This window comes from Bombina bombina, chromosome 7 (genome assembly GCF_027579735.1).
Source record: "Bombina bombina isolate aBomBom1 chromosome 7, aBomBom1.pri, whole genome shotgun sequence".
Taxonomy (NCBI): domain Eukaryota; kingdom Metazoa; phylum Chordata; class Amphibia; order Anura; family Bombinatoridae; genus Bombina; species Bombina bombina.
The window spans coordinates 452,419,485-452,446,214 of NC_069505.1; the positions used below are offsets into that span (position 1 = coordinate 452,419,485).

The following is a 26,730-nucleotide window of genomic DNA, read 5'->3' on the forward strand; positions in this document are numbered from 1 at the left end:
AACACTTTATTAAATATGAATATTGCATAAATATGTTTTATCATGTTTTTATCTGCTTAATGGCAAAGGGCTGTAATGCACTTATATATATGCTTATATATGTTTACATATATATTAATGATTTATATTTGTATATATGTCTAAATACATCTATCTATCTATCTATCTATCTATATATATATATATATATATATATATATATATACACACACACATATATATAAATACATTAATGCATATGTATACAAAGCTAATAAAGGGATTGGAGAATTTAACCTATGAGGAGCGGCTAGCCAAACTGGGTCTGTTTTCTCTAGATAAAAGGCGTTTAAGAGGTGACATGATTACTGGGGAGGGGCTGTGTGTGTGAGACAGAGGAACCTCTATAATATTATATATCTGTATATAAGGTACTGGGGAGGGGCTGTGTGTGAGAGAGACAGAGGGAACCTCTATAATATATATATCTGTATATAAAGTACTGGGGAGGCGCTGTGTGTGTGGGAGACAGAGAGAACATCTCTATAATATTATATATCTGTATATAAGGTACTGTGGAGGGGCTGTGTGTGTGTGAGACAGAGGGAACCTCTATAATAGTATATATCTGTATATAAGGTACTGGGGAGGGGCTGTGTGTGTGATACAGAGGGAACCGCTATAATATTATAGATCTGTATATAAGGTACTGAGGATGGGCTGTGTGTGTGACACATAGTAACCTTTCTATAATATTATATATCTGTATATAAGGTACTGGGGGCGGGAGAGGCTGAGTGTGTGTGAGACAGAGGGAACCTCTCTATAATATTATATATCTTTATATAAGGTACTGCGGAGGGGCTGTGTGTGAGACAGAGGGTACCTCTATATAATATTATAGATCTGTATATAAGGTACTGAGGATGGGCTGTGTGTGTGTGAGACACAGAGTAACCTCTCTATAATATTATATATCTGTATATAAGGTACTGGGGAGGGGCTATGTGAGGTAGATGGAATTTCTCAATAATATTATATATCTGTATATAAGGTACTGGGGAGGGGCTGTGTGAGACAGAGGGAACCTCCCTATAATATTATATATCTGTATATAAGGTACTGGGGGGGCTGTGTGTGTGTGAGACAGAGGGAACCTCTATAATAGTATATATCTGTATATAAGGTACTGGGGAGGGGCTGTGTGTGTGAGAGACAGAGGGAACCTCTCTATAATATTATATATCTGTATATAAGGTACTGGGGAGGGGCTGTGTGTGTGAGAGACAGAGGGAACCTCTCTATAATATTATATATCTGTATATAAGGTCCTGGGGAGGGGCTGTGTGAGGTAGAGGGAACTTCTATAATATATATATATATATATCTGTATATAAGGTACTGGGGAGGGGCTGTTTTTGTTTGTGTGAGACAGAGGGAACCTCTATAATATTATATATCTGTATATAAGGTCCTGGGGAGGGGCTGTGTGAGGTAGAGGGAACCTCTATACTATTATATATCTGTATATAAGGTCCTGGGGAGGGGCTGTGTGAGGTAGAGGGAACCTCTATAATATTATATTGCTTTAGCAAATTTCGAATATTTACAGTAAATACATAAAACACTTTATTAAATATGAATATTGCATAAATATGTTTTATCATGTTTTTATCTGCTTAATGGCAAAGGGCTGTAATGCACTTATATATATGCTTATATATGTTTACATATATATTAATGATTTATATTTGTATATATGTCTAAATACATATATCTATCTATCTATCTATCTATATATATATATATATATATATATATATATATATACACACACACATATATATAAATACATTAATGCATATGTATACAAAGCTAATAAAGGGATTGGAGAATTTAACCTATGAGGAGCGGCTAGCCAAACTGGGTCTGTTTTCTCTAGATAAAAGGCGTTTAAGAGGTGACATGATTACTGGGGAGGGGCTGTGTGTGTGAGACAGAGGAACCTCTATAATATTATATATCTGTATATAAGGTACTGGGGAGGGGCTGTGTGTGAGAGAGACAGAGGGAACCTCTATAATATATATATCTGTATATAAAGTACTGGGGAGGCGCTGTGTGTGTGGGAGACAGAGAGAACATCTCTATAATATTATATATCTGTATATAAGGTACTGTGGAGGGGCTGTGTGTGTGTGAGACAGAGGGAACCTCTATAATAGTATATATCTGTATATAAGGTACTGGGGAGGGGCTGTGTGTGTGATACAGAGGGAACCGCTATAATATTATAGATCTGTATATAAGGTACTGAGGATGGGCTGTGTGTGTGACACATAGTAACCTTTCTATAATATTATATATCTGTATATAAGGTACTGGGGGCGGGAGAGGCTGAGTGTGTGTGAGACAGAGGGAACCTCTCTATAATATTATATATCTTTATATAAGGTACTGCGGAGGGGCTGTGTGTGAGACAGAGGGTACCTCTATATAATATTATAGATCTGTATATAAGGTACTGAGGATGGGCTGTGTGTGTGTGAGACACAGAGTAACCTCTCTATAATATTATATATCTGTATATAAGGTACTGGGGAGGGGCTATGTGAGGTAGATGGAATTTCTCAATAATATTATATATCTGTATATAAGGTACTGGGGAGGGGCTGTGTGAGACAGAGGGAACCTCCCTATAATATTATATATCTGTATATAAGGTACTGGGGGGGCTGTGTGTGTGTGAGACAGAGGGAACCTCTATAATAGTATATATCTGTATATAAGGTACTGGGGAGGGGCTGTGTGTGTGAGAGACAGAGGGAACCTCTCTATAATATTATATATCTGTATATAAGGTACTGGGGAGGGGCTGTGTGTGTGAGAGACAGAGGGAACCTCTCTATAATATTATATATCTGTATATAAGGTCCTGGGGAGGGGCTGTGTGAGATAGAGGGAACTTCTATAATATATATATATATATATATCTGTATATAAGGTACTGGGGAGGGGCTGTTTTTGTTTGTGTGAGACAGAGGGAACCTCTATAATATTATATATCTGTATATAAGGTCCTGGGGAGGGGCTGTGTGAGGTAGAGGGAACCTCTATACTATTATATATCTGTATATAAGGTCCTGGGGAGGGGCTGTGTGAGGTAGAGGGAACCTCTATAATATTATATTGCTTTAGCAAATTTCGAATATTTACAGTAAATACATAAAACACTTTATTAAATATGAATATTGCATAAATATGTTTTATCATGTTTTTATCTGCTTAATGGCAAAGGGCTGTAATGCACTTATATATATGCTTATATATGTTTACATATATATTAATGATTTATATTTGTATATATGTCTAAATACATATATCTATCTATCTATCTATCTATCTATCTATATATATATATATATATATATATATATATATATATACACACACACATATATATAAATACATTAATGCATATGTATACAAAGCTAATAAAGGGATTGGAGAATTTAACCTATGAGGAGCGGCTAGCCAAACTGGGTCTGTTTTCTCTAGATAAAAGGCGTTTAAGAGGTGACATGATTACTGGGGAGGGGCTGTGTGTGTGAGACAGAGGGAACCTCTATAATATTATATATCTGTATATAAGGTACTGGGGAGGGGCTGTGTGTGAGAGAGACAGAGGGAACCTCTATAATATATATATCTGTATATAAAGTACTGGGGAGGCGCTGTGTGTGTGGGAGACAGAGAGAACATCTCTATAATATTATATATCTGTATATAAGGTACTGTGGAGGGGCTGTGTGTGTGTGAGACAGAGGGAACCTCTATAATAGTATATATCTGTATATAAGGTACTGGGGAGGGGCTGTGTGTGTGATACAGAGGGAACCGCTATAATATTATAGATCTGTATATAAGGTACTGAGGATGGGCTGTGTGTGTGACACATAGTAACCTTTCTATAATATTATATATCTGTATATAAGGTACTGGGGGCGGGAGAGGCTGAGTGTGTGTGAGACAGAGGGAACCTCTCTATAATATTATATATCTTTATATAAGGTACTGCGGAGGGGCTGTGTGTGAGACAGAGGGTACCTCTATATAATATTATAGATCTGTATATAAGGTACTGAGGATGGGCTGTGTGTGTGTGAGACACAGAGTAACCTCTCTATAATATTATATATCTGTATATAAGGTACTGGGGAGGGGCTATGTGAGGTAGATGGAATTTCTCAATAATATTATATATCTGTATATAAGGTACTGGGGAGGGGCTGTGTGAGACAGAGGGAACCTCCCTATAATATTATATATCTGTATATAAGGTACTGGGGGGGCTGTGTGTGTGTGAGACAGAGGGAACCTCTATAATAGTATATATCTGTATATAAGGTACTGGGGAGGGGCTGTGTGTGTGAGAGACAGAGGGAACCTCTCTATAATATTATATATCTGTATATAAGGTACTGGGGAGGGGCTGTGTGTGTGAGAGACAGAGGGAACCTCTCTATAATATTATATATCTGTATATAAGGTCCTGGGGAGGGGCTGTGTGAGATAGAGGGAACTTCTATAATATATATATATATATATATATCTGTATATAAGGTACTGGGGAGGGGCTGTTTTTGTTTGTGTGAGACAGAGGGAACCTCTATAATATTATATATCTGTATATAAGGTCCTGGGGAGGGGCTGTGTGAGGTAGAGGGAACCTCTATACTATTATATATCTGTATATAAGGTCCTGGGGAGGGGCTGTGTGAGGTAGAGGGAACCTCTATAATATTATATTGCTTTAGCAAATTTCGAATATTTACAGTAAATACATAAAACACTTTATTAAATATGAATATTGCATAAATATGTTTTATCATGTTTTTATCTGCTTAATGGCAAAGGGCTGTAATGCACTTATATATATGCTTATATATGTTTACATATATATTAATGATTTATATTTGTATATATGTCTAAATACATATATCTATCTATCTATCTATCTATCTATCTATCTATCTATCTATCTATATATATATATATATACATTAATGCATATGTATACAAAGCTAATAAGGGGATTGGAGAATTTAACCTATGAGGAGAGGCTAGCCAAACTGGGTCTGTTTTCTCTAGATAAAAGGCGTTTAAGAGGTGACATGATTACTTTATATAAATATATTCAAGGCCCATATACAGAGATGGCAGAAGCTCTGTTTATTCCAAGAAAATTGTTTGTGACCAGAGGTCACAATTTAAAGGGACACTGAACCCAAATTTTTTCTTTTATGATTCAGATAGAGCATGCAATTTTAAGCCACTTTCTAATTTATTTCTATTATAAATTTTTCTTCGTTCTCTTGCTATCTTTATTTTAAAAAGAAGACATCTAAGCTTTTTTTTTATTCAGAACTATGGACAGCACTTTGTTATTGGTGGATGAGTTTATCCACCAATCAGCAAGAACAACCCAGGTTGATCACCAAAAATGGGCCGGCATCTAAAGTTACTTTCTTGCATTTCAAATAAAGATACCAAGAGAATGAAGAAAATGTGATAATAGGAGTAAATTAGAAAGTTGCTTAAAATGTCATGCTCTATCTAAATCACGAAAGAAAAAATTTGGGTACAGTGTCCCTTTAAGGTTGGAGGAAAGGAGATTTAATCTCCTGCAACGGAAACATTTTTTTACTGTAAGAGCAATATAATTGTGGAACTCATTACCAAAGGAGGTAGTGAATGCCAATACCTTAGATTAGCAAAATTATTTGGATACATTTCTGGCTAGAAACAGAATTCATGGATATGATTGCTTGTGTTAAATGGGTCACCTTTTAGTGGGATTAATTTAAGCTTAAAGGGACATGAAACCCAACATTTTTCTTTCATGATTCAGATTGAGAATACAATTTTAAACAACTTTCCAATTTACTTCTATTATTTAATTTGCTTCCTTCTCTTGTTATCCTTTGCTGAAAGGTTTATCTAGGCAAGCTCAGGAGCAGCAGAGAACATAGGTTCTAGCTGTTGATTGGTGGTTGCATATATATATATCGATTGTGATTGGCTCACCCATAAGTTCATTTAGAAACCATTAGTGCATTGCTGCTCCTTTAACAAATGATACCAAGAGACTGAAACAAATTAGATAACAGAAGTAAAATTAGAAAGTTGTTTAAAATTGTATTCTCTATCTGAAAAAAATTGGGTTTCATGACCCTTTAACTGGAGCTTTTTGTAAGTATATTAGATTTGTATAGGTTGAACTTGAAGGATTTCGGTCTTTTTTCAACCTCATCTACTATGTTAACTACGTACACATATATAATATAACCATATCTATATACACACCCATACATCTTTAGACATGTATATTTATGTGTCTCTATATTAAAGCCCTTTGCAACCTCTTTTTTTTTCTAACACCCGAGACCTCATATCTTTGAGCCCTTAGAACTTTTTTCGTGTAATCTTTATATTACATGTTTTTTATCAGGCAGTGTAACTGTTCTTTGTACTATATTTTTAATTTATTTTTTTTTTGTTTCAGAAAACCAAAGCTCTGAGATTGTGGAAAGGATTTTAATATCAGCTGAATAAAAATGGGATGTAAAAAACACGAATGCGCCAGCACAAAACCGTTTGCGCCTCTTTTGTAATCCAGCTTAACACCTGACGTGCTGCAGACCATGAAGGTATTGGTGGGAGTGGGATTAATAAATAATAAAGACTTAGTTCTCTCACATTCTGTCGCCCACTGCAGTGTAGTATAACACGGTGCATAGGCAGCAAGATTTTGTTTTATTGGATTGTCACCAATTATGACACCTGCTCTTTTAAAGTTTAACTGCCCTGATATATAGACAGGCAACACTTTAATGTATGTGTTGGGTTACAGTACCAGTAACTGATAAGCACTTATATGTTTTTATTACACAGATATGTGAGATTTAACCCACGGGATACCAGTTATACACACACAGTGTCGTTGGGTGCTCAGCGGCTGCCATATTCTCATATGTAAGTACAGACATTCTTAAAATGAAGCGACTCACCTCTCTCAGATGTTACAGAAAAAATGTTACAAAAATCTGTAATCATATTTACCATATTTATGTATTAATGCAAATGGAAGCAGGTTTCTAAAAGTAATTGTTCTGTTGAAAAGAAAAAAACATCCTAATTTGTAATGGGTTACTAATAACCCCCCCCCCCAAACAAACTGGTATTGCTGTTTAAAGGGATATGAAAAACCAAACATTGTCTTTGTGATTCAGACAGAACATACTATTTTAAAAAAAAGTTTCCAGTTCTCTTCCATTATCTAATTTGCTTTGTTCATATGATATTCTGTGTTGAAGAGATATCGGAAATGGTCCGGCTCCTAAGCATTACGTCCCTGCTTTTCAACAAAAGATACCAAGAGACAAATTGATATTAAAAATAAATTAGAAAATTGTTTAAAATCGCTGCTCTATCTGAATCATTAAAGAAAAAATGTGTTTCATGTCCCTTTAAATACAAAGATGTACAAATGGTTAGAAGCAGTTTAAACACGGGGTATAACTAGTGACATTAAAGTGAAGGTAAACTGTGATGAATGAAAGCCCGATTTATAAAAATGCTATTACAAACAGGGGCACTTTCATTCATCAAAGTTTACAAAGAAGCCGTTTTGACTAAAAACTTAACTTTGTTCTTTTCACAGCCAGAGCAGCTTCCCTCTCCTGGAAATCCTCTCTTCACACGTCAGCAATGACTAATCCGGCTTCCTCCAATCACGACATGGCCTCAGGCAATGACTCCCCAGGGGGGAAAGCCATGATTGGAGGAAGCCGGATTAGTCATTAATGATGTGTGAAGAGAGGATCTCCGGGTGGGGGAAGCTGCCCTGGCTGTGAAAAGAAAACAAAAGGTAAGTTTTTAATCAAAACGGCTGCTTTGTAAACTTTGATGAATGAAAGTGCCCCTGTTTTTAATAGTATTTTTAAAAAACGGGCTTTCATTCAAAGATTACCTTCACTTTAAATAGTTATTGTTAGATCAGTTTATTTCTGTATTATTTTATTTTTTAAAAATCACTGTTTTCTGTTGGATAAATTATTTGCTTTAATCCCTTTGTGACCAAACACAGGGCTAGATTACGAATTTTGCGGTATGAGTGAAAAAGCAGCGTTAAGCCTCATAACGCTGCTTTTTCACTGCCGCTGGTATTACGAGTCTTGCAGGTTTAGGGGCACCGCACACTTTTTTGGCCTTAACGCAAATTAACTTACGCAATTTGCGTAAAGTCTTTTTTCAATGGGACTTCCTTTGCGCCGGTATTAAAAGTCTGCCTGGGAGTCCAAAAAGTGAGCGGTACACCCTATACCGCCAAGATTCGTAACGCATTCTAAAGTCAGTAGTCATGAGTTTTATGTTACAACGCCGTAACATAAAACTCATAACTAAAGTGCTAAAAAGTACACTAACACCAATAAACTACCTATTAACCCCTAAACCGAGGCCCTCCCGTATCGCTCACAGTAAAATAAAATTATTAGCTCCTGACATCGCCGCCACTAGAATAAACATATTATGTTTAAATCTTTTTATTATGGATAAACAGATTACAGCATATATTTTCACATCAATGGAACAACTAATTTATCTATAGCTTAAAATGTAGAGCATGAATTTTTAGGTAGAAAATATTACAGTATGGGAGAACACATCAGTTTTCTATATGAATTTTGTTGTCTTTGCTTAACAAGAGCTAAAGTAATGTTCAACCTCTTCATGTTCACACGGCTCAGCGTGTCTTTCGAATCCCACCAACATTCATTTTCTAGGTGTTTCCAAGGTGTGTTGTCTCAAGAGTATCAATTTTCATAAAACTATAACAATGGATTACAAAAAAATCTCCAACATTAACAAAATAGGAAGAATAAACATATTAACCCCTAAACCGCTGCACTCCCGCCTCGCAAACACTAGTTAAATATTATTAACCCCTAATCTTACACATATTAACCCCTAATCTGCCGCTCCGGACATCGCCGCCACTAGAATAAACATATTAACCCCTAAACCGCTGCACTCCTGCCTCGCAAACACTAGTTAAATATTATTAACCCCTAATCTGCCGCCCTTAACATCGCCGCAACCTACCTACATTTATTAACCCCTAATCTGCCGCCCCCAACGTCGCCGCCACTATACTATATTTATTAACCCCTAAACCTGTCTAACCCTAACACCCCCTAACTTAAATATAATTAAAATAAATCTTTATAAAACCTACTATTAATAACTAAATAATTCCTATTTAAAACCAAATACTTACCTGTAAAATAAACCCTAAGCTAGCTACAATATAACTAATAGTTACATTGTATCTAGCTTAGGTTTTATTTTTATTTTACAGGCAAGTTTGTATTTACATTAACTAGGTACAATAGTTATTAAATAGTTATTAACTATTTACTAACTACCTAGCTAAAATAAATACAAATTTACCTGTAAAATAAAACCTAACCTTAGTTACACTAACACCTAACCTTACACTACAATTAAATAAATTACATAAATTAAATACAATTACCTAAATTACAAAAAACAAAACACTAAATTACACAAATTAAAAAACAAATATATTTAAACTAATTACACCTAATCTATTAGCCTTATCAAAATAAAAAAAGCCCCCCAAAATAAAAAAAAACCCTAGCCTAAACTAAACTACCAATAGCCCTTAAAAGGGCCTATTGCGGGGCATTGCCCCAAAGAAATCAGCTCTTTTACCTGTAATAAAAATACAAACAACCGCTCAACAGTAAAACCCACTACCCACACAACCAACCCCACAAATAAAACCCTAACTAAAAAACCTAAGCTCCCCATTGCCCTGAAAAGGGCATTTGGATGGGCATTGTCCTTAAAAGGGCATTTAGCTCTTTTGCAGCCCAAAGCCCTAAGCTAAATAGAAAACCCACCCAATAAACCCTTTAAAAACCTAACACTAACCCCTGAAGATCCACTTACAGTTTTGAAGACCGGACATCCATCGTCAACGAAGCCGGGACAAGTCCTCAATGAAGCGATAAGAAGTCCTCAACGAAGCCGGGAGAAGTCTTCATCCAAGCCAAGAGAAGTGGTCCTCCAGACGGGCAGAAGTCTTCATCCAGACGGCATCTTCTATCTTCATCCATCCAGCGCAGAGCACCTCAAACTTCAAGACATCCAGTGCGGAGCATCCTCTTCTTACGACGACTCCAGACGAATGAAGGTTCCTTTAAGTGACGTCATCCAAGATGGCGTCCCTTAGATTCCGATTGGCTGATAGAATTCTATCAGCCAATCGGAATTAAGGTTGAAAAAATCCTATTGGCTGATGCAATCAGCCAATAGGATTGAACTTAAAATCTATTGGCTGATCCAATCAGCCAATAGGATTGAGCTTGCATTCTATTGGCTGATTGCATCAGCTAATAGAATTTTTTCAACCTTAATTCCGATTGGCTGATAGGATTCTATCAGCCAATTGGAATCTAAGGGACGCCATCTTTGATGACGTAACTTAAAGGAACCTTCATTCGCCGGGAGTCGTCATAAGAAGAGGATGCTCCGCGCCGGATGTCTTGAAGATGGAGCTGCTCCGCGCCGGATGGATGAAGATAGAAGATGCCGTCTGGAGGACCACTTCTGCCGGCTTGGATGAAGATTTCTCCCGACTTCGTAGAGGACTTCTTGCCGCTTCGTTGAAGACTTCTCCCGGCTTCATTGACAATGGATGTCCAGTCTTCGAAACTGTAAGTGGATCTTCGGGGTTAGTGTTAGGTTTTTTTAAAGGGTTTATTGGGTGGGTTTTATCTTTAGGTTAGGGCTTTGGGCTGCAAAAGAGCTAAATGCCATTTTAAGGGCACTGCCCATCCAAATGCCCTTTTCAGGGCAATGGGGAACTTAGGTTTTTTTAGTTAGGGTTTTATTTGGGGGGTTGGTTGTGTGGGTGCCGGTGGGTTTTACTGTTGAGGGGTTGTTTGCATTTTTTTTACAGGTAAAAGAGCTGATTTCTTTGGGGCAATGCCTCGCAAAAGGCCCTATTGGTAGTTTAGTTTAGGCTAGGGTTTTTTTGTATTTTGGGGGGACTTTTTTTATTTTGATAGGGCTATTAGATTAGGTGTAATTAGTTTAAATATCTTGTAATTTGTTTTTTATTCTGTGTAATTTAGTGTTTGTTTTTGTAATTTAGGTAATTGTATTTAATTTAGTTAATTTATTTAATTTTAGTGTAATGTCAGGTGTTAGTGTAACTCAGGTTAGGTTTTATTTTACAAGTAAATTTGTATTTATTTTAACTAGGTAGTTAGTAAATAGTTAATAACTATTTAATAACTATTCTACCTAGTTAAAATAAATACAAACTTAGCTGTAAAATAAAAGTAAACCCTAAGCTAGCTACAATGTAACTATTAGTTATATTGTAGCTAGCTTAGGGTTTATTTTACAGGTAAGTATTTAGTTTTAAATAGGAATTATTTAGTTATTAATAGTAGGTTTTATTTAGATTTATTTTAATTATATTTAAGTTAGTGGGTGTTAGGGTTAGACTTATGTTTAAGGGTTAATAAATTTAGTATAGTGGCGGTGACGTTGGGGGCGGCAGATTAGGTTAATAAGTATAATGTAGGTGTCGGCGATGTCGGGTGCGGCAGATTAGGGGTTAACAAGTGTAAGATTAGGGGTGTTTAGACTCGGGGTTCATGTTAGGGTGTTAGGTGTAAACATAAATTTTCTTTCCCCATAGGAATCAATGGGGCTGCGTTACGGAGCTTTACGCTGCTTTTTTGCAGGTGTTAGGCTTTTTTTCAGCCGGCTCTCCCCATTGATGTCTATGGGGAAATCGTGCACGAGCACGTATAACCAGCTCACCGCTGACTTAAGCAGCGCTGGTATTGGAGTGCGGTATGGAGCACAATTTTGCTCTATGCTCACTTCTTGCCTGTTAACGCCAGGTTCATGAAAACTCGTAATACCAGCGCTGTAGGGAAGTGCACAGTGACAATAACGTGCAAGTTAGCACCGCAGCCCTCATAACCCAAAACTCGTAATCTAGCCGACAGCGATTTATTAATCCTGATCTGTTTATGATGCTCAGATAAGGGCATTGGTCACATATCATTCACAATATTTCCCCCTATGATAATGATCTGTACATGAGACACCCCCCCCCCCCTCTGTCTCTCTCTCTCTCTCTCTCTCAATATCTCTCTCTGTGTTTAGGCTGCTGTCACTGTGAAGATTACTGACAAATGCAGTGACGTTTATTGTACGTGAAGGAGAAACATTCTAAGAATATCTGACACATTCAGTTGCTGAACAAGACAATGTCTGACAAGAACCAAACCTCAGAGCTTCCTGATGCAGACAGAGGTAAGCAGGACGTCACATGTCACCTGGTTTTGTCATCAGAAGGGGATAATATTTACTGTAACAAAAAACACTGTGTGTTCCCGTCCAGTATTAAAATCTCTGTGTTCATATGATCAGTGATTGGTAGACAAACTTCATGCACAGTGCTCATAATGCACCTACCAATAAGTGCTTCTGTTATACGTCTAGAGGAAAACCCGGCACTGGGCTATTAAATGTACAGAGTGTTCTATAAGTTTATGTTGCACCCTGTACTGTACTATCAGGTAACTTCCTGCTGTAATTACAGGGTGTCTAGAGGAAATCCCGGCACTGGGTTATTAAATGTACAGACTTCGGTTATATAAGTTTATGTTACACCCTGTACTGTGTACTATCAGGTAACTTCCTGTTGTAATTACAGGGCAACTAGAGGAAAACCCTGCACTGGGATATTAAATGTACAGACTTCTGTTATATAAGTTTATGTTACACCCTGTACTGTGTTCTATCAGGTAACTTCCTGCTGTAATTACAGTGCGTCTAGAGGAAAACCCGGCACTGGGCTAATAAATGTACAAACTGTTATATAAGTTTATGTTACACCCTGTACTGTGTACTATCAGGTAACTTCCTGATGTAATTACAGGGTGTCTAGAGGAAAACCCGGCACTGGGCTATTAAATGTGCAGACTTCTGTTATATAAGTTTATGTTACACCCTGTACTGTGTACTATCAGGTAACTTCCTGTTGTAATTACAGGGCAACTAGAGGAAAACCCTGCACTGGGATATTAAATGTACAGACTTCTGTTATATAAGTTTATGTTACACCCTGTACTGTGTTCTATCAGGTAACTTCCTGCTGTAATTACAGTGCGTCTAGAGGAAAACCCGGCACTGGGCTAATAAATGTACAAACTGTTATATAAGTTTATGTTACACCCTGTACTGTGTACTATCGGGTAACTTCCTGCTGTAATTACAGGGCGTCTAGAGGAAAACCCGGCACTGGGCTATGAAATGTACAGACTGTTATATAAGTTTATGTTACACCCTGTACTGTGTACTATCAGGTAACTTCCTGCTGTAATTACAGGGCGTCTAGAGGAAAACCCGGCAATGGGCTATTAAATGTACAGACTTCTGTTATATAAGTTTATGTTACACCCTGTACTGTGTACTATCAGGTAACTTCCTGCTGTAATTACAGGGTGTCTAGAGGAAAACCCGGCACTGGGCTATTAAATGTACAGACTGTTATATAAGTTTATGTTACACCCTGTACTGTGCACTATCAGGTAACTTCCTGCTGCAATTACAGGGCGTCTAGTGGAAAACCCGGCACTGGGCTATTAAATGTACAGACTTCTGTTATATAAGTTTATGTTACACCCTGTACTGTGTACTATCAGGTAACTTCCTGCTGTAATTACAGGGCGTCTAGTGGAAAACCCGGCACTGGGCTATTAAATGTACAGACTTCTGTTATATAAGTTTATGTTACACCCTGTACTGTGTACTATCAGGTAACTTCCTGCTGTAATTACAGGGCGTCTAGAGGAAAACCTGGCACTGGGCTATTAAATGTACAGACTGTTATATAAGTTTATGTTACAACCTGTACTGTGTACTATCAGGTAACTTCCTGCTGTAATTACAGGGTGTCTAGAGGAAAACCCGGCAATGGGCTATTAAATGTACAGACTTCTGTTATATAAGTTTATGTTACACCCTGTACTGTGTACTATCAGGTAACTTCCTGCTGTAATTACAGGGTGTCTATAGGAAAACCCGGCACTGGGCTATTAAATGTACAGACTTCTGTTATATAAGTTTATGTTACACCCTGTACTGTGTACTATCAGGTAACTTCCTGCTGTAATTACAGGGCGTCTAGTGGAAAACCCGGCACTGGGCTATTAAATGTACAGACTTCTATTATATAAGTTTATGTTACACCCTGTACTGTGTACTATCAGGTAACTTCCTGCTGTAACTACAGGGTGTCTAGAGGAAAACCCGGCACTGGGATATTAAATGTACAGACTGTTATATAAGTTTATGTTACACCCTGTACTGTGTACTATCAGGTAACTTCCTGCTGTAATTACAGTGCGTCTAGAGGAAAACCCGGCACTGGGCTAATAAATGTACAAACTGTTATATAAGTTTATGTTACACCCTGTACTGTGTACTATCGGGTAACTTCCTGCTGTAATTACAGGGCGTCTAGAGGAAAACCCGGCACTGGGCTATGAAATGTACAGACTGTTATATAAGTTTATGTTACACCCTGTACTGTGTACTATCAGGTAACTTCCTGCTGTAATTACAGGGCGTCTAGAGGAAAACCCGGCAATGGGCTATTAAATGTACAGACTTCTGTTATATAAGTTTATGTTACACCCTGTACTGTGTACTATCAGGTAACTTCCTGCTGTAATTACAGGGCGTCTAGTGGAAAACCCGGCACTGGGCTATGTACAGACTTCTGTTATATAAGTTTATGTTACACCCTGTACTGTGAACTATCAGGTAACTTCCTGCTGTAATTACAGGGTGTCTAGAGGAAAACCCAGCACTGGGCTATTAAATGTACAGACTGTTATATAAGTTTATGTTACACCCTGTACTGTGTACTATCAGGTAACTTCCTGCTGTAATTACAGGGCGTCTAGAGGAAAACCCGGCACTGGGCTATTAAATGTACAGACTTCTGTTATATAAGTTTATGTTACACCCTGTACTCTGTACTATCAGGTAACTTCCTGCTGTAATTACAGGGCGTCTAGAGGAAAACACAGGCACTGGGTTATTACATGTGAAGGAAGAGGATGAGAAATGCGACGTGAATCGTCATCAGACTGAAAAACATTGGTCCCTCCCTGCTGGTGAGTAGTAATATGGGAGTCTACCAGGGCTGTGCACACAGTTACTTACTGCTCTCATGTAGTTTACATTCTGGTTTATAAGTGCTGGGGCTGTGCACACAGTTACTTACTGCTCTCTCATGTATTTTACTGTCTGGTTTATAGGTGCTGGGGCTGTGCACACAGTTACTTACTGCTCTCATGTAGTTTAAGGTCTGGTTTATAAGCGCTGGGGCTGTGCACACAGTTACTTACTGCTCTCATGTAGTTTACTGTCTGGTTTATAAGTGCTGGGGCTGAGCACACAGTTACTTACTGCTCTCTCATGTAGTTTACTGTCTGGTTTATAAGTGCTGGGGCTGTGCACACAGTTACTGCTCTCTCATGTAGTTTACTGTCTGCTTTATAAGTGCTGGGGCTGTGCACACAGTTACTTACTGCTCTCATGTAGTTTACTGTCTGGTTTATAAGTGCTGGGGCTGTGCACACAGTTACTTATATTGTTCTCATGTATTTTACTGTCTGGTTTATAGGTGCTGGGGCTGTGCACACAGTTACTTACTGCTCTCATGTAGTTTAAGGTCTGGTTTATAAGCGCTGGGGCTGTGCACACAGTTACTTACTGCTCTCATGTAGTTTACTGTCTGGTTTATAAGTGCTGGGGCTGCGCACACAGTTATTTACTGCTCTCTCATGTAGTTTACTGTCTGTTTATAAGTGCTGGGGCTGTGCACACAGTTACTTACTGCTCTCTCATGTAGTTTACTGTCTGGTTTATAAGTGCTGGGGCTGTGCACACAGTTACTTACTGCTTTCTCATGTAGTTTACTGTCTGGTTTATAAGTGCTGGGGCTGTGCGCACAGTTACTGCTCTCTCATGTAGTTTACTGTCTGGTTTATAAGTGCTGGGGCTGTGCACTCAGTTACTTACTGCTCTTTCGTGTAGTTTACTGTCTGGTTTATAAGTGCTGGGGCTGTGCACATTGTTACTTACTTTTCTCATGTAGTTTACTGTCTGGTGTATAAGTGCTGGGGCTGTGCACACAGTTACTTACTGCTCTCTCATGTAGTTTACTATATGGTTTATAAGTGCTGGGGCTGTGCACACAGTTACTTACTGCTCTCTCATGTAGTTTACTGTCTGGTTTATAAGTGCTGGGGCTGTGCACACAGTTACTTACTGCTCTCTCGTGTAGTTTTCTGTCTGGTTTATAAGTGCTGGGGCTGTGCACACAGTTACTTACTGCTCTCTCCTGTAGTTTACTGTCTGGTTTATAAGTGCTGGGGCTGTGCACACAATTACTTACTGCTTTCTCATGTAGTTTACTGTCTGGTTTATAAGTGCTGGGGCTGTGCGCACAGTTACTGCTCTCTCATGTAGTTTACTGTCTGGTTTATAAGTGCTGGGGCTGAGCACACAGTTACTTACTGCTCTCTCGTGTAGTTTACTGTCTGGTTTATAAGTGCTGGGGCTGTGCACTCAGTTACTTACTGCTCTCTCGTGTAGTTTACTGTCTGGTTTATAAGTGCTGGGGCTGTGCACACAGTTACTTACTGCTCTCTCATGTAGTTTACTGTCTGGTTTATAAGTGCTGGGGCTGTGCACACAGTTACTTACTGCTCTCTCGTGTAGTTTACTATATGGTTTATAAGTGCTGGGGCTGTGCACACAGTTACTTACTGCTCTCTCATGTAGTTTACTGTCTGGTTTATAAGTGCTGGGGCTGTGCACACAGTTACTTACTGCTCTCTCATGTAGTTTACTGTCTGGTTTATAAGTGCTGGGGCTGTTCACACAGTTACTTACTGCTCTCTCATGTAGTTTACTGTCTGGTTTATAAGTGCTGGGGCTGTGCACTCAGTTACTTACTGCTCTCTCATGTAGTTTACTATATGGTTTATAAGTGCTGGGGCTGTGCACACAGTTACTTACTGCTCTCTCGTGTAGTTTTCTGTCTGGTTTATAAGTGCTGGGGCTGTGCACACAGTTACTTAGTGCTCTCTCATGTAGTTTACTGTCTGGTATATAAGTGCTGGGTCTGTGCACACAGTTACTGCTCTCTCATGTAGTTTAGTGTCTGGTTTATAAGTGCTGGGGCTGTGCACACAGTTACTTACTGCTCTCTCATGTAGTTTACTGTCTGGTTTATAAGTGCTGGGGCTGTGTACACAGTTACTTACTGCTCTAATGTAGTTTACTGTCTGGTTTATAAGTGCTGGGGCTGTGCACACAGTTACTGCTCTCTCATGTAGTTTACTGTCTGGTTTATAAGTGCTGGGGCTGTGCACACAGTTACTTACTGCTCTCATGTAGTTTACTGTATGGTTTATAAGTGCTGGGGCTGTGCACACAGTTACTTACTGCTCTCTCATGTAGTTTACTGTCTGGTTTATAAGTGCTGGGGCTGTGCACACAGTTACTTACTGCTCCCTCATGTAGTTTACTGTCTGGTTTATAAGTGCTGGGGCTCTGCACACAGTTACTTACTGCTCTCTCATGTAGTTTACTGTCTGGTTTATAAGTGCTGGGGCTGTGCACACAGTTACTTACTGCTCTCTCATGTAGTTTACTGTCTGGTTTATAAGTGCTGAAGCTGTGCACACAGTTACTTACTGCTCTCATGTAGTTTACTGTCTGGTTTATAAGTGCTGGGGCTGTGCACACAGTTACTTACTGCTCTCATGTTGTTTACTGTCTAGTTTATTAGTGTTGGGGCTGTGCGCACAATTACTTACTGCTCTCTTGTAGTTTACTGTCTGGTTTATAAGTGCTGGGGCTGTGCGCACAGTTACTTACTGCTCTCTCATGTAGTTTACTGTCTGGTTTATAAGTGCTGGGGCTGTGCGCACAGTTACTTACTGCTCTCATGTAGTTTACTGTCTGGTTTCTAAGTGCTGGGGCTGTGCACACAGTTACTTACTGCTCTCTCGTGTAGTTTACTGTCTGGTTTATAAGTGCTGGGGCTGTGCACACAGTTACTTACTGCTCTCTCATGTAGTTTACTGTCTGGTTTATAAGTGCTGGGGCTGTGCACACAGTTACTTACTACTCTCATGTAGTTTACTGTCTGGTTTATAAGTGCTGGGGCTGTGCACACAGTTACTTACTGCTCTCTCATGTAGTTTACTGTCTGGTTTATAAGTACTGGGGCTGTGCACACAGTTACTTACTGCTCTCATGTAGTTTACTGTCTGGTTTATAAGTGCTGGGGCTGTGCACACAGTTACTTACTGCTCTCATGTAGTTTACTGTCTGGTTTATAATTGCTGGGGCTGTGCACACTTACTTACTGCTCTCATGTAGTTTACTGTCTGGTTTATAAGTGCTGGGGCTGTGCACACAGTTACTTACTGCTCTCTCATGTAGTTTACTGTCTGGTTTATAAGTGCTGGGGCTGTGCACACAGTTACTTACTGCTCTCTCATGTAGTTTACTGTCTGGTTTATAAGTGCTGGGGCTGTGCACTCAGTTACTTACTGCTCTCTCATGTAGTTTACTATATGGTTTATAAGTGCTGGGGCTGTGCACACAGTTACTTACTGCTCTCTCATGTAGTTTACTGTCTGGTTTATAAGTGCTGGGGCTGTGCACACAGTTACTTACTGCTCTCTCGTGTAGTTTTCTGTCTGGTTTATAAGTGCTGGGGCTGTGCACACAGTTACTTAGTGCTCTCTCATGTAGTTTACTGTCTGGTATATAAGTGCTGGGTCTGTGCACACAGTTACTGCTCTCTCATGTAGTTTACTGTCTGGTTTATAAGTGCTGGGGCTGTGCACACAGTTACTTACTGCTCTCTCATGTAGTTTACTGTCTGGTTTATAAGTGCTGGGGCTGTGTACACAGTTACTTACTGCTCTAATGTAGTTTACTGTCTGGTTTATAAGTGCTGGGGCTGTGCACACAGTTACTGCTCTCTCATGTAGTTTACTGTCTGGTTTATAAGTGCTGGGGCTGTGCACACAGTTACTCACTGCTCTCATGTAGTTTACTGTATGGTTTATAAGTGCTGGGGCTGTGCACACAGTTACTTACTGCTCTCTCATGTAGTTTACTGTCTGGTTTATAAGTGCTGGGGCTGTGCACACAGTTACTTACTGCTCCCTCATGTAGTTTACTGTCTGGTTTATAAGTGCTGGGGCTCTGCACACAGTTACTGCTCTCTCATGTAGTTTACTGTCTGGTTTATAAGTGCTGGGGCTGTGCACACAGTTACTTACTGCTCTCTCATGTAGTTTACTGTCTGGTTTATAAGTGCTGAAGCTGTGCACACAGTTACTTACTGCTCTCATGTAGTTTACTGTCTGGTTTATAAGTGCTGGGGCTGTGCACACAGTTACTTACTGCTCTCATGTTGTTTACTGTCTAGTTTATTAGTGTTGGGGCTGTGCGCACAATTACTTACTGCTCTCTTGTAGTTTACTGTCTGGTTTATAAGTGCTGGGGCTGTGCGCACAGTTACTTACTGCTCTCTCATGTAGTTTACTGTCTGGTTTATAAGTGCTGGTGCTGTGCGCACAGTTACTTACTGCTCTCATGTAGTTTACTGTCTGGTTTCTAAGTGCTGGGGCTGTGCACACAGTTACTTACTGCTCTCTCGTGTAGTTTACTGTCTGGTTTATAAGTGCTGGGGCTGTGCACACAGTTACTTACTGCTCTCTCATGTAGTTTAATGTCTGGTTTATAAGTGCTGGGGCTGTGCACACAGTTACTTACTACTCTCATGTAGTTTACTGTCTGGTTTATAAGTGCTGGGGCTGTGCACACAGTTACTTACTGCTCTCTCATGTAGTTTACTGTCTGGTTTATACGTACTGGGGCTGTGCACACAGTTACTTACTGCTCTCATGTAGTTTACTGTCTGGTTTATAAGTGCTGGGGCTGTGCACACAGTTACTTACTGCTCTCATGTAGTTTACTGTCTGGTTTATAATTGCTGGGGCTGTGCACACTTACTTACTGCTCTCATGTAGTTTACTGTCTGGTTTATAAGTGCTGGGGCTGTGCACACAGTTACTTACTGCTCTCTCATGTAGTTTACTGTCTGGTTTATAAGTGCTGGGGCTGTGCACACAGTTACTTACTGCTCTCTCATGTAGTTTACTGTCTGGTTTATAAGTGCTGGGGCTGTGCACTCAGTTACTTACTGCTCTCTCATGTAGTTTACTATATGGTTTATAAGTGCTGGGGCTGTGCACACAGTTACTTACTGCTCTCTCATGTAGTTTACTGTCTGGTTTATAAGTGCTGGGGCTGTGCACACAGTTACTTACTGCTCTCTCGTGTAGTTTTCTGTCTGGTTTATAAGTGCTGGGGCTGTGCACACAGTTACTTAGTGCTCTCTCATGTAGTTTACTGTCTGGTATATAAGTGCTGGGTCTGTGCACACAGTTACTGCTCTCTCATGTAGTTTACTGTCTGGTTTATAAGTGCTGGGGCTGTGCACACAGTTACTTACTGCTCTCTCATGTAGTTTACTGTCTGGTTTATAAGTGCTGGGGCTGTGTACACAGTTACTTACTGCTCTAATGTAGTTTACTGTCTGGTTTATAAGTGCTGGGGCTGTGCACACAGTTACTGCTCTCTCATGTAGTTTACTGTCTGGTTTATAAGTGCTGGGGCTGTGCACACAGTTACTTACTGCTCTCATGTAGTTTACTGTATGGTTTATAAGTGCTGGGGCTGTGCACACAGTTACTTACTGCTCTCTCATGTAGTTTACTGTCTGGTTTATAAGTGCTGGGGCTGTGCACACAGTTACTTACTGCTCCCTCATGTAGTTTACTGTCTGGTTTATAAGTGCTGGGGCTCTGCACACAGTTACTGCTCTCTCATGTAGTTTACTGTCTGGTTTATAAGTGCTGGGGCTGTGCACACAGTTACTTACTGCTCTCTCATGTAGTTTACTGTCTGGTTTATAAGTGCTGAAGCTGTGCACACAGTTACTTACTGCTCTCATGTAGTTTACTGTCTGGTTTATTAGTGCTTGGGCTGTGCACACAGTTACTTACTGCTCTCATGTAGTTTACTGTCTGGTTTATAAGTATTGGGGCTGTGCGCACAATTACTTACTGCTCTCTTGTAGTTTACTGTCTGGTTTATAAGTGCTGGGGCTGTGCGCACAGTTACTTACTGCTCTCTCATGTAGTTTACTGTCTGGTTTATAAGTGCTGGGGCTGTGCGCACAGTTACTTACTGCTCTCTCATGTAGTTTACTGTCTGGTTTCTAAGTGCTGGGGCTGTGCACACAGTTACTTACTGCTCTCTCGTGTAGTTTACTGTCTGGTTTATAAGTGCTGGGGCTGTGCACACAGTTACTTACTGCTCTCTCATGTAGTTTACTGTCTGGTTTATAAGTGCTGGGGCTGTGCACACAGTTACTTACTGCTCTCATGTAGTTTACTGTCTGGTTTATAAGCGCTGGGGCTGTGCACACAGTTACTGCTCTCGTGTAGTTTACTGTCTGGTTTATAAGTGCTGGGGCTGTGCACACAGTTACTTACTACTCTCATGTAGTTTACTGTCTGGTTTATAAGTGCTGGGGCTGTGCACACAGTTACTTACTACTCTCATGTAGTTTACTGTCTGGTTTATAAGTGCTGGGGCTGTGCACACAGTTACTTACTGCTCTCTCATGTAGTTTACTGTCTGGTTTATAAGTACTGGGGCTGTGCACACAGTTACTTACTGCTCTCATGTAGTTTACTGTCTGGTTTATAAGTGCTGGGGCTGTGCACACAGTTACTTACTGCTCTCATGTAGTTTACTGTCTGGTTTATAATTGCTGGGGCTGTGCACACTTACTTACTGCTCTCATGTAGTTTACTGTCTGGTTTATAAGTGCTGGGGCTGTGCACACAGTTACTTACTGCTCTCTCATGTAGTTTACTGTCTGGTTTATAATTGCTGGGGCTGTGCACACAGTTACTTACTGCTCTCATGTAGTTTATTGTCTGGTTTATAAGTGCTGGGGCTGTGCGCACAGTTACTGCTCTCTCATGTAGTTTACTGTCTGGTTTATAAGTGCTGGGGCTGTTCACACAGTTACTTACTGCTCTCATGTAGTTTACTGTCTGGTTTATAAGCGCTGGGGCTGTGCACACAGTTACTGCTCTAGTGTAGTTTACTGTCTGGTTTATAAGTGCTGCGGCTGTGCACACAGTTACTTACTGCTCTTGTGTAGTTTACTGTCTGGTTTATAAGTGCTGGGGCTGTGCACACAGTTAATTACTGCTCTCAGGTAGTTTACTGTCTGGTTTATAAGTGCTGGGGCTGTGCACACAGTTACTTACTGCTCTCATGTAGTTTACTGTCTGGTTTATAAGTGCTAAGGCTGTGCACACAGTTACTTACTGGTCTCTCATGTAGTTTACTGTCTGGTTTATAAGTGCTGGGGCTGTGCACACAGTTACTTACTGCTCTCAAGTAGTTTACTGTCTGGTTTATAAGCATTGGGGCTGTGCACACAGTTACTTACTGCTCTCTCATGTAGTTTACTGTCTGGTTTATTAGTGCTGGGGCTGTGCACACAGTTACTTACTGCTCTCTCATGTAGTTTACTGTCTGGTTTATTAGTGCTGGGGCTGGGCACACAGTTACTTACTGCTCTCTCATGTAGTTTACTAGAGGTTTATAAGTGCTTGGGCTGTGCACACAGTTACTTACTGCTCTCAAGTAGTTTACTGTCTGGTTTATTAGTGCTGGGGCTGTGCACACAGTTACTTACTACTCTCATGTAGTTTACTGTCTGGTTTATAAGTGCTGGGGCTGTGCACACAGTTACTTACTGCTCTCATGTAGTTTACTGTCTGGTTTATAAGTGCTGGGGCTGTGCACACAGTTAATGCTCTCGTGTAGTTTACTGTCTGGTTTATAAGTGCTGGGGCTGTGCACACAGTTACTTACTACTCTCATGTAGTTTACTGTCTGGTTTATAAGTGCTGGGGCTGTGCACACAGTTACTTACTGCTCTCATGTAGTTTACTGTTTGGTTTATAAGTGCTGGGGCTGTGCACACAGTTACTTACTGCTCTCATGTAGTTTACTGTCTGGTTTATAAGTATTGGGGCTGTGCACACAGTTACTTACTGCTTTCATGTAGTTTACTGTCTAGTTTATAAGTGCTGGGGCTGTGCACACAGTTACTGCTCTCATGTAGTTTACTGACTGGTTTATAAGTGCTGGGGCTGTGCGCACAGTTACTTACTGCTCTCTCATGTAGTTTACTGTCTGGTTTATAAGTGCTGGGGCTGTGCACACAGTTACTTACTGCTCTCTCATGTAGTTTACTGACTGGTTTATAAGTGCTGGGGCTGTGCACACAGTTACTTACTGCTCTCAAGTAGTTTACTGTCTGGTTTATAAGTGCTGGGGCTGTGCACACAGTTACTTACTGCTCTCTCATGTAGTTTACTGTCTGGTTTATAAGTGCTGGGGCTGTGCTCTCTCGTGTAGTTTACTATATGGTTTATAAGTGCTGGGGCTGTGCACACAGTTACTTACTGCTCTCATGTAGTTTACTGTCTGGTTTATAAGTGCTGGGGCTGTGCACACAGTTACTTACTGCTCTCTCATGTAGTTTACTGACTGGTTTATAAGTGCTGGGGCTGTGCACACAGTTACTTACTGCTCTCTCGTGTAGTTTACTGTCTGGTTTATAAGTGCTGGGGCTGGGCACACAGTTACTTACTGCTCTCTCATGTAGTTTACTAGAGGTTTATAAGTGCTTGGGCTGTGCACACAGTTACTTACTGCTCTCTCGTGTAGTTTACTGTCTGGTTTATAAGTGCTGTAACTGTGCACACAGTTACTTACTGCTCTCTCATGTAGTTTACAGACTGGTTTATAAGTGCTGGGGCTGTGCACACAGTTACTTACTGCTCTCATGTAGTTTACTGTCTGGTTTATAAGTGCTTGGGCTGTGCACGCAGTTACTTACTGCTCTCATGTAGTTTACTGTCTGGTTTATAAGTGCTGGGGCTGTGCACACAGTTACTTACTGCTCTCTCATGTAGTTTACTAACTGGTTTATAAGTGCTGTGGCTGTGCACACAGTTACTTACTGCTCTCTCGTGTAGTTTACTGTCTGGTTTATAAGTGCTGGGGCTGTGCACACAGTTACTTACTGCTCTCATGTAGTTTACTGTCTGGTTTATAAGTGCTTGGGCTTTGCACGCAGTTACTTACTGCTCTCATGTAGTTTACTGTCTGGTTTATAAGTGCTGGGGCTGTGCACACAGTTACTTACTGCTCTCATGTAGTTTACTGTCTGGTTTATAAGTGCTGGGGCTGTGCACACAGTTACTTACTGCTCTCATGTAGTTTACTGTCTGGTTTATAAGTATTGGGGCTGTGCACACAGTTACTTACTGCTCTCATGTAGTTTACTGTCTAGCTTATAATTGCTGGGGCTGTGCACACAGTTACTTACTGCTCTCATGTAGTTTACTGTTTGGTTTATAAGTGCTGGGGCTGTGCACACAGTTACTTACTACTCTCATGTAGTTTACTGTCTGGTTTATAAGTGCTGGGGCTGTGCACACAGTTACTTACTGCTCTCATGTAGTTTACTGTCTGGTTTATAAGTGCTGGGGCTGTGCACACAGTTAATGCTCTCGTGTAGTTTACTGTCTGGTTTATAAGTGCTGGGGCTGTGCACACAGTTACTTACTACTCTCATGTAGTTTACTGTCTGGTTTATAAGTGCTGGGGCTGTGCACACAGTTACTTACTGCTCTCATGTAGTTTACTGTTTGGTTTATAAGTGCTGGGGCTGTGCACACAGTTACTTACTGCTCTCATGTAGTTTACTGTCTGGTTTATAAGTATTGGGGCTGTGCACACAGTTACTTACTGCTCTCATGTAGTTTACTGTCTAGTTTATAAGTGCTGGGGCTGTGCACACAGTTACTGCTCTCATGTAGTTTACTGACTGGTTTATAAGTGCTGGGGCTGTGCGCACAGTTACTTACTGCTCTCTCATGTAGTTTACTGTCTGGTTTATAAGTGCTGGGGCTGTGCACACAGTTACTTACTGCTCTCTCATGTAGTTTACTGACTGGTTTATAAGTGCTGGGGCTGTGCACACAGTTACTTACTGCTCTCAAGTAGTTTACTGTCTGGTTTATAAGTGCTGGGGCTGTGCACACAGTTACTTACTGCTCTCTCATGTAGTTTACTGTCTGGTTTATAAGTGCTGGGGCTGTGCTCTCTCGTGTAGTTTACTATATGGTTTATAAGTGCTGGGGCTGTGCACACAGTTACTTACTGCTCTCATGTAGTTTACTGTCTGGTTTATAAGTGCTGGGGCTGTGCACACAGTTACTTACTGCTCTCTCATGTAGTTTACTGACTGGTTTATAAGTGCTGGGGCTGTGCACACAGTTACTTACTGCTCTCTCGTGTAGTTTACTGTCTGGTTTATAAGTGCTGGGGCTGGGCACACAGTTACTTACTGCTCTCTCATGTAGTTTACTAGAGGTTTATAAGTGCTTGGGCTGTGCACACAGTTACTTACTGCTCTCTCGTATAGTTTACTGTCTGGTTTATAAGTGCTGTAACTGTGCACACAGTTACTTACTGCTCTCTCATGTAGTTTACAGACTGGTTTATAAGTGCTGGGGCTGTGCACACAGTTACTTACTGCTCTCATGTAGTTTACTGTCTGGTTTATAAGTGCTTGGGCTGTGCACGCAGTTACTTACTGCTCTCATGTAGTTTACTGTCTGGTTTATAAGTGCTGGGGCTGTGCACACAGTTACTTACTGCTCTCTCATGTAGTTTACTAACTGGTTTATAAGTGCTGTGGCTGTGCACACAGTTACTTACTGCTCTCTCGTGTAGTTTACTGTCTCGTTTATAAGTGCTGGGGCTGTGCACACAGTTACTTACTGCTCTCATGTAGTTTACTGTCTGGTTTATAAGTGCTTGGGCTTTGCACGCAGTTACTTACTGCTCTCATGTAGTTTACTGTCTGGTTTATAAGTGCTGGGGCTGTGCACACAGTTACTTACTGCTCTCATGTAGTTTACTGTCTGGTTTATAAGTGCTGGGGCTGTGCACACAGTTACTTACTGCTCTCATGTAGTTTACTGTCTGGTTTATAAGTATTGGGGCTGTGCACACAGTTACTTACTGCTCTCATGTAGTTTACTGTCTAGCTTATAATTGCTGGGGCTGTGCACACAGTTACTTACTGCTCTCATGTAGTTTACTGTCTGGTTTATTAGTGCTGGGGCTGTGCACACAATTACTTACTGCTCTCATGTAGTTTACTATCTGGTTTATAAGTGCTGGGGCTGTGCGCACAGTTACTTACTGCTCTCTCATGTAGTTTACTGTCTGGTTTATAAGTGCTGGGGCTGTGCGCACAGTTACTTACTGCTCTCTCATGTAGTTTACTGTGTGGTTTATAAGTGCTGGGGCTGTACACACAGTTACTTACTGCTCTCTCGTGTAGTTTACTGTCTGGTTTAT

General features: G+C 40.2%; 1 protein-coding gene across 1 annotated transcript in view; it reads left to right on the plus strand.

Moving 5' to 3' along the window:
* LOC128666697 (gastrula zinc finger protein XlCGF7.1-like) overlaps window positions 1-26,730 on the plus strand; it is a 79,713-nt gene that overhangs the window by 8,982 nt on the left and 44,001 nt on the right. Inside the window, exons 2-5 of the mRNA XM_053721437.1 lie at window positions 6,545-6,689; window positions 6,934-7,014; window positions 12,256-12,405; window positions 15,171-15,278. Of these exons, the coding sequence (XP_053577412.1) occupies window positions 12,360-12,405; window positions 15,171-15,278 (154 nt within the window). The 5' untranslated portion in view covers window positions 6,545-6,689; window positions 6,934-7,014; window positions 12,256-12,359. The remainder of the gene's footprint in view (window positions 1-6,544; window positions 6,690-6,933; window positions 7,015-12,255; window positions 12,406-15,170; window positions 15,279-26,730) is intronic.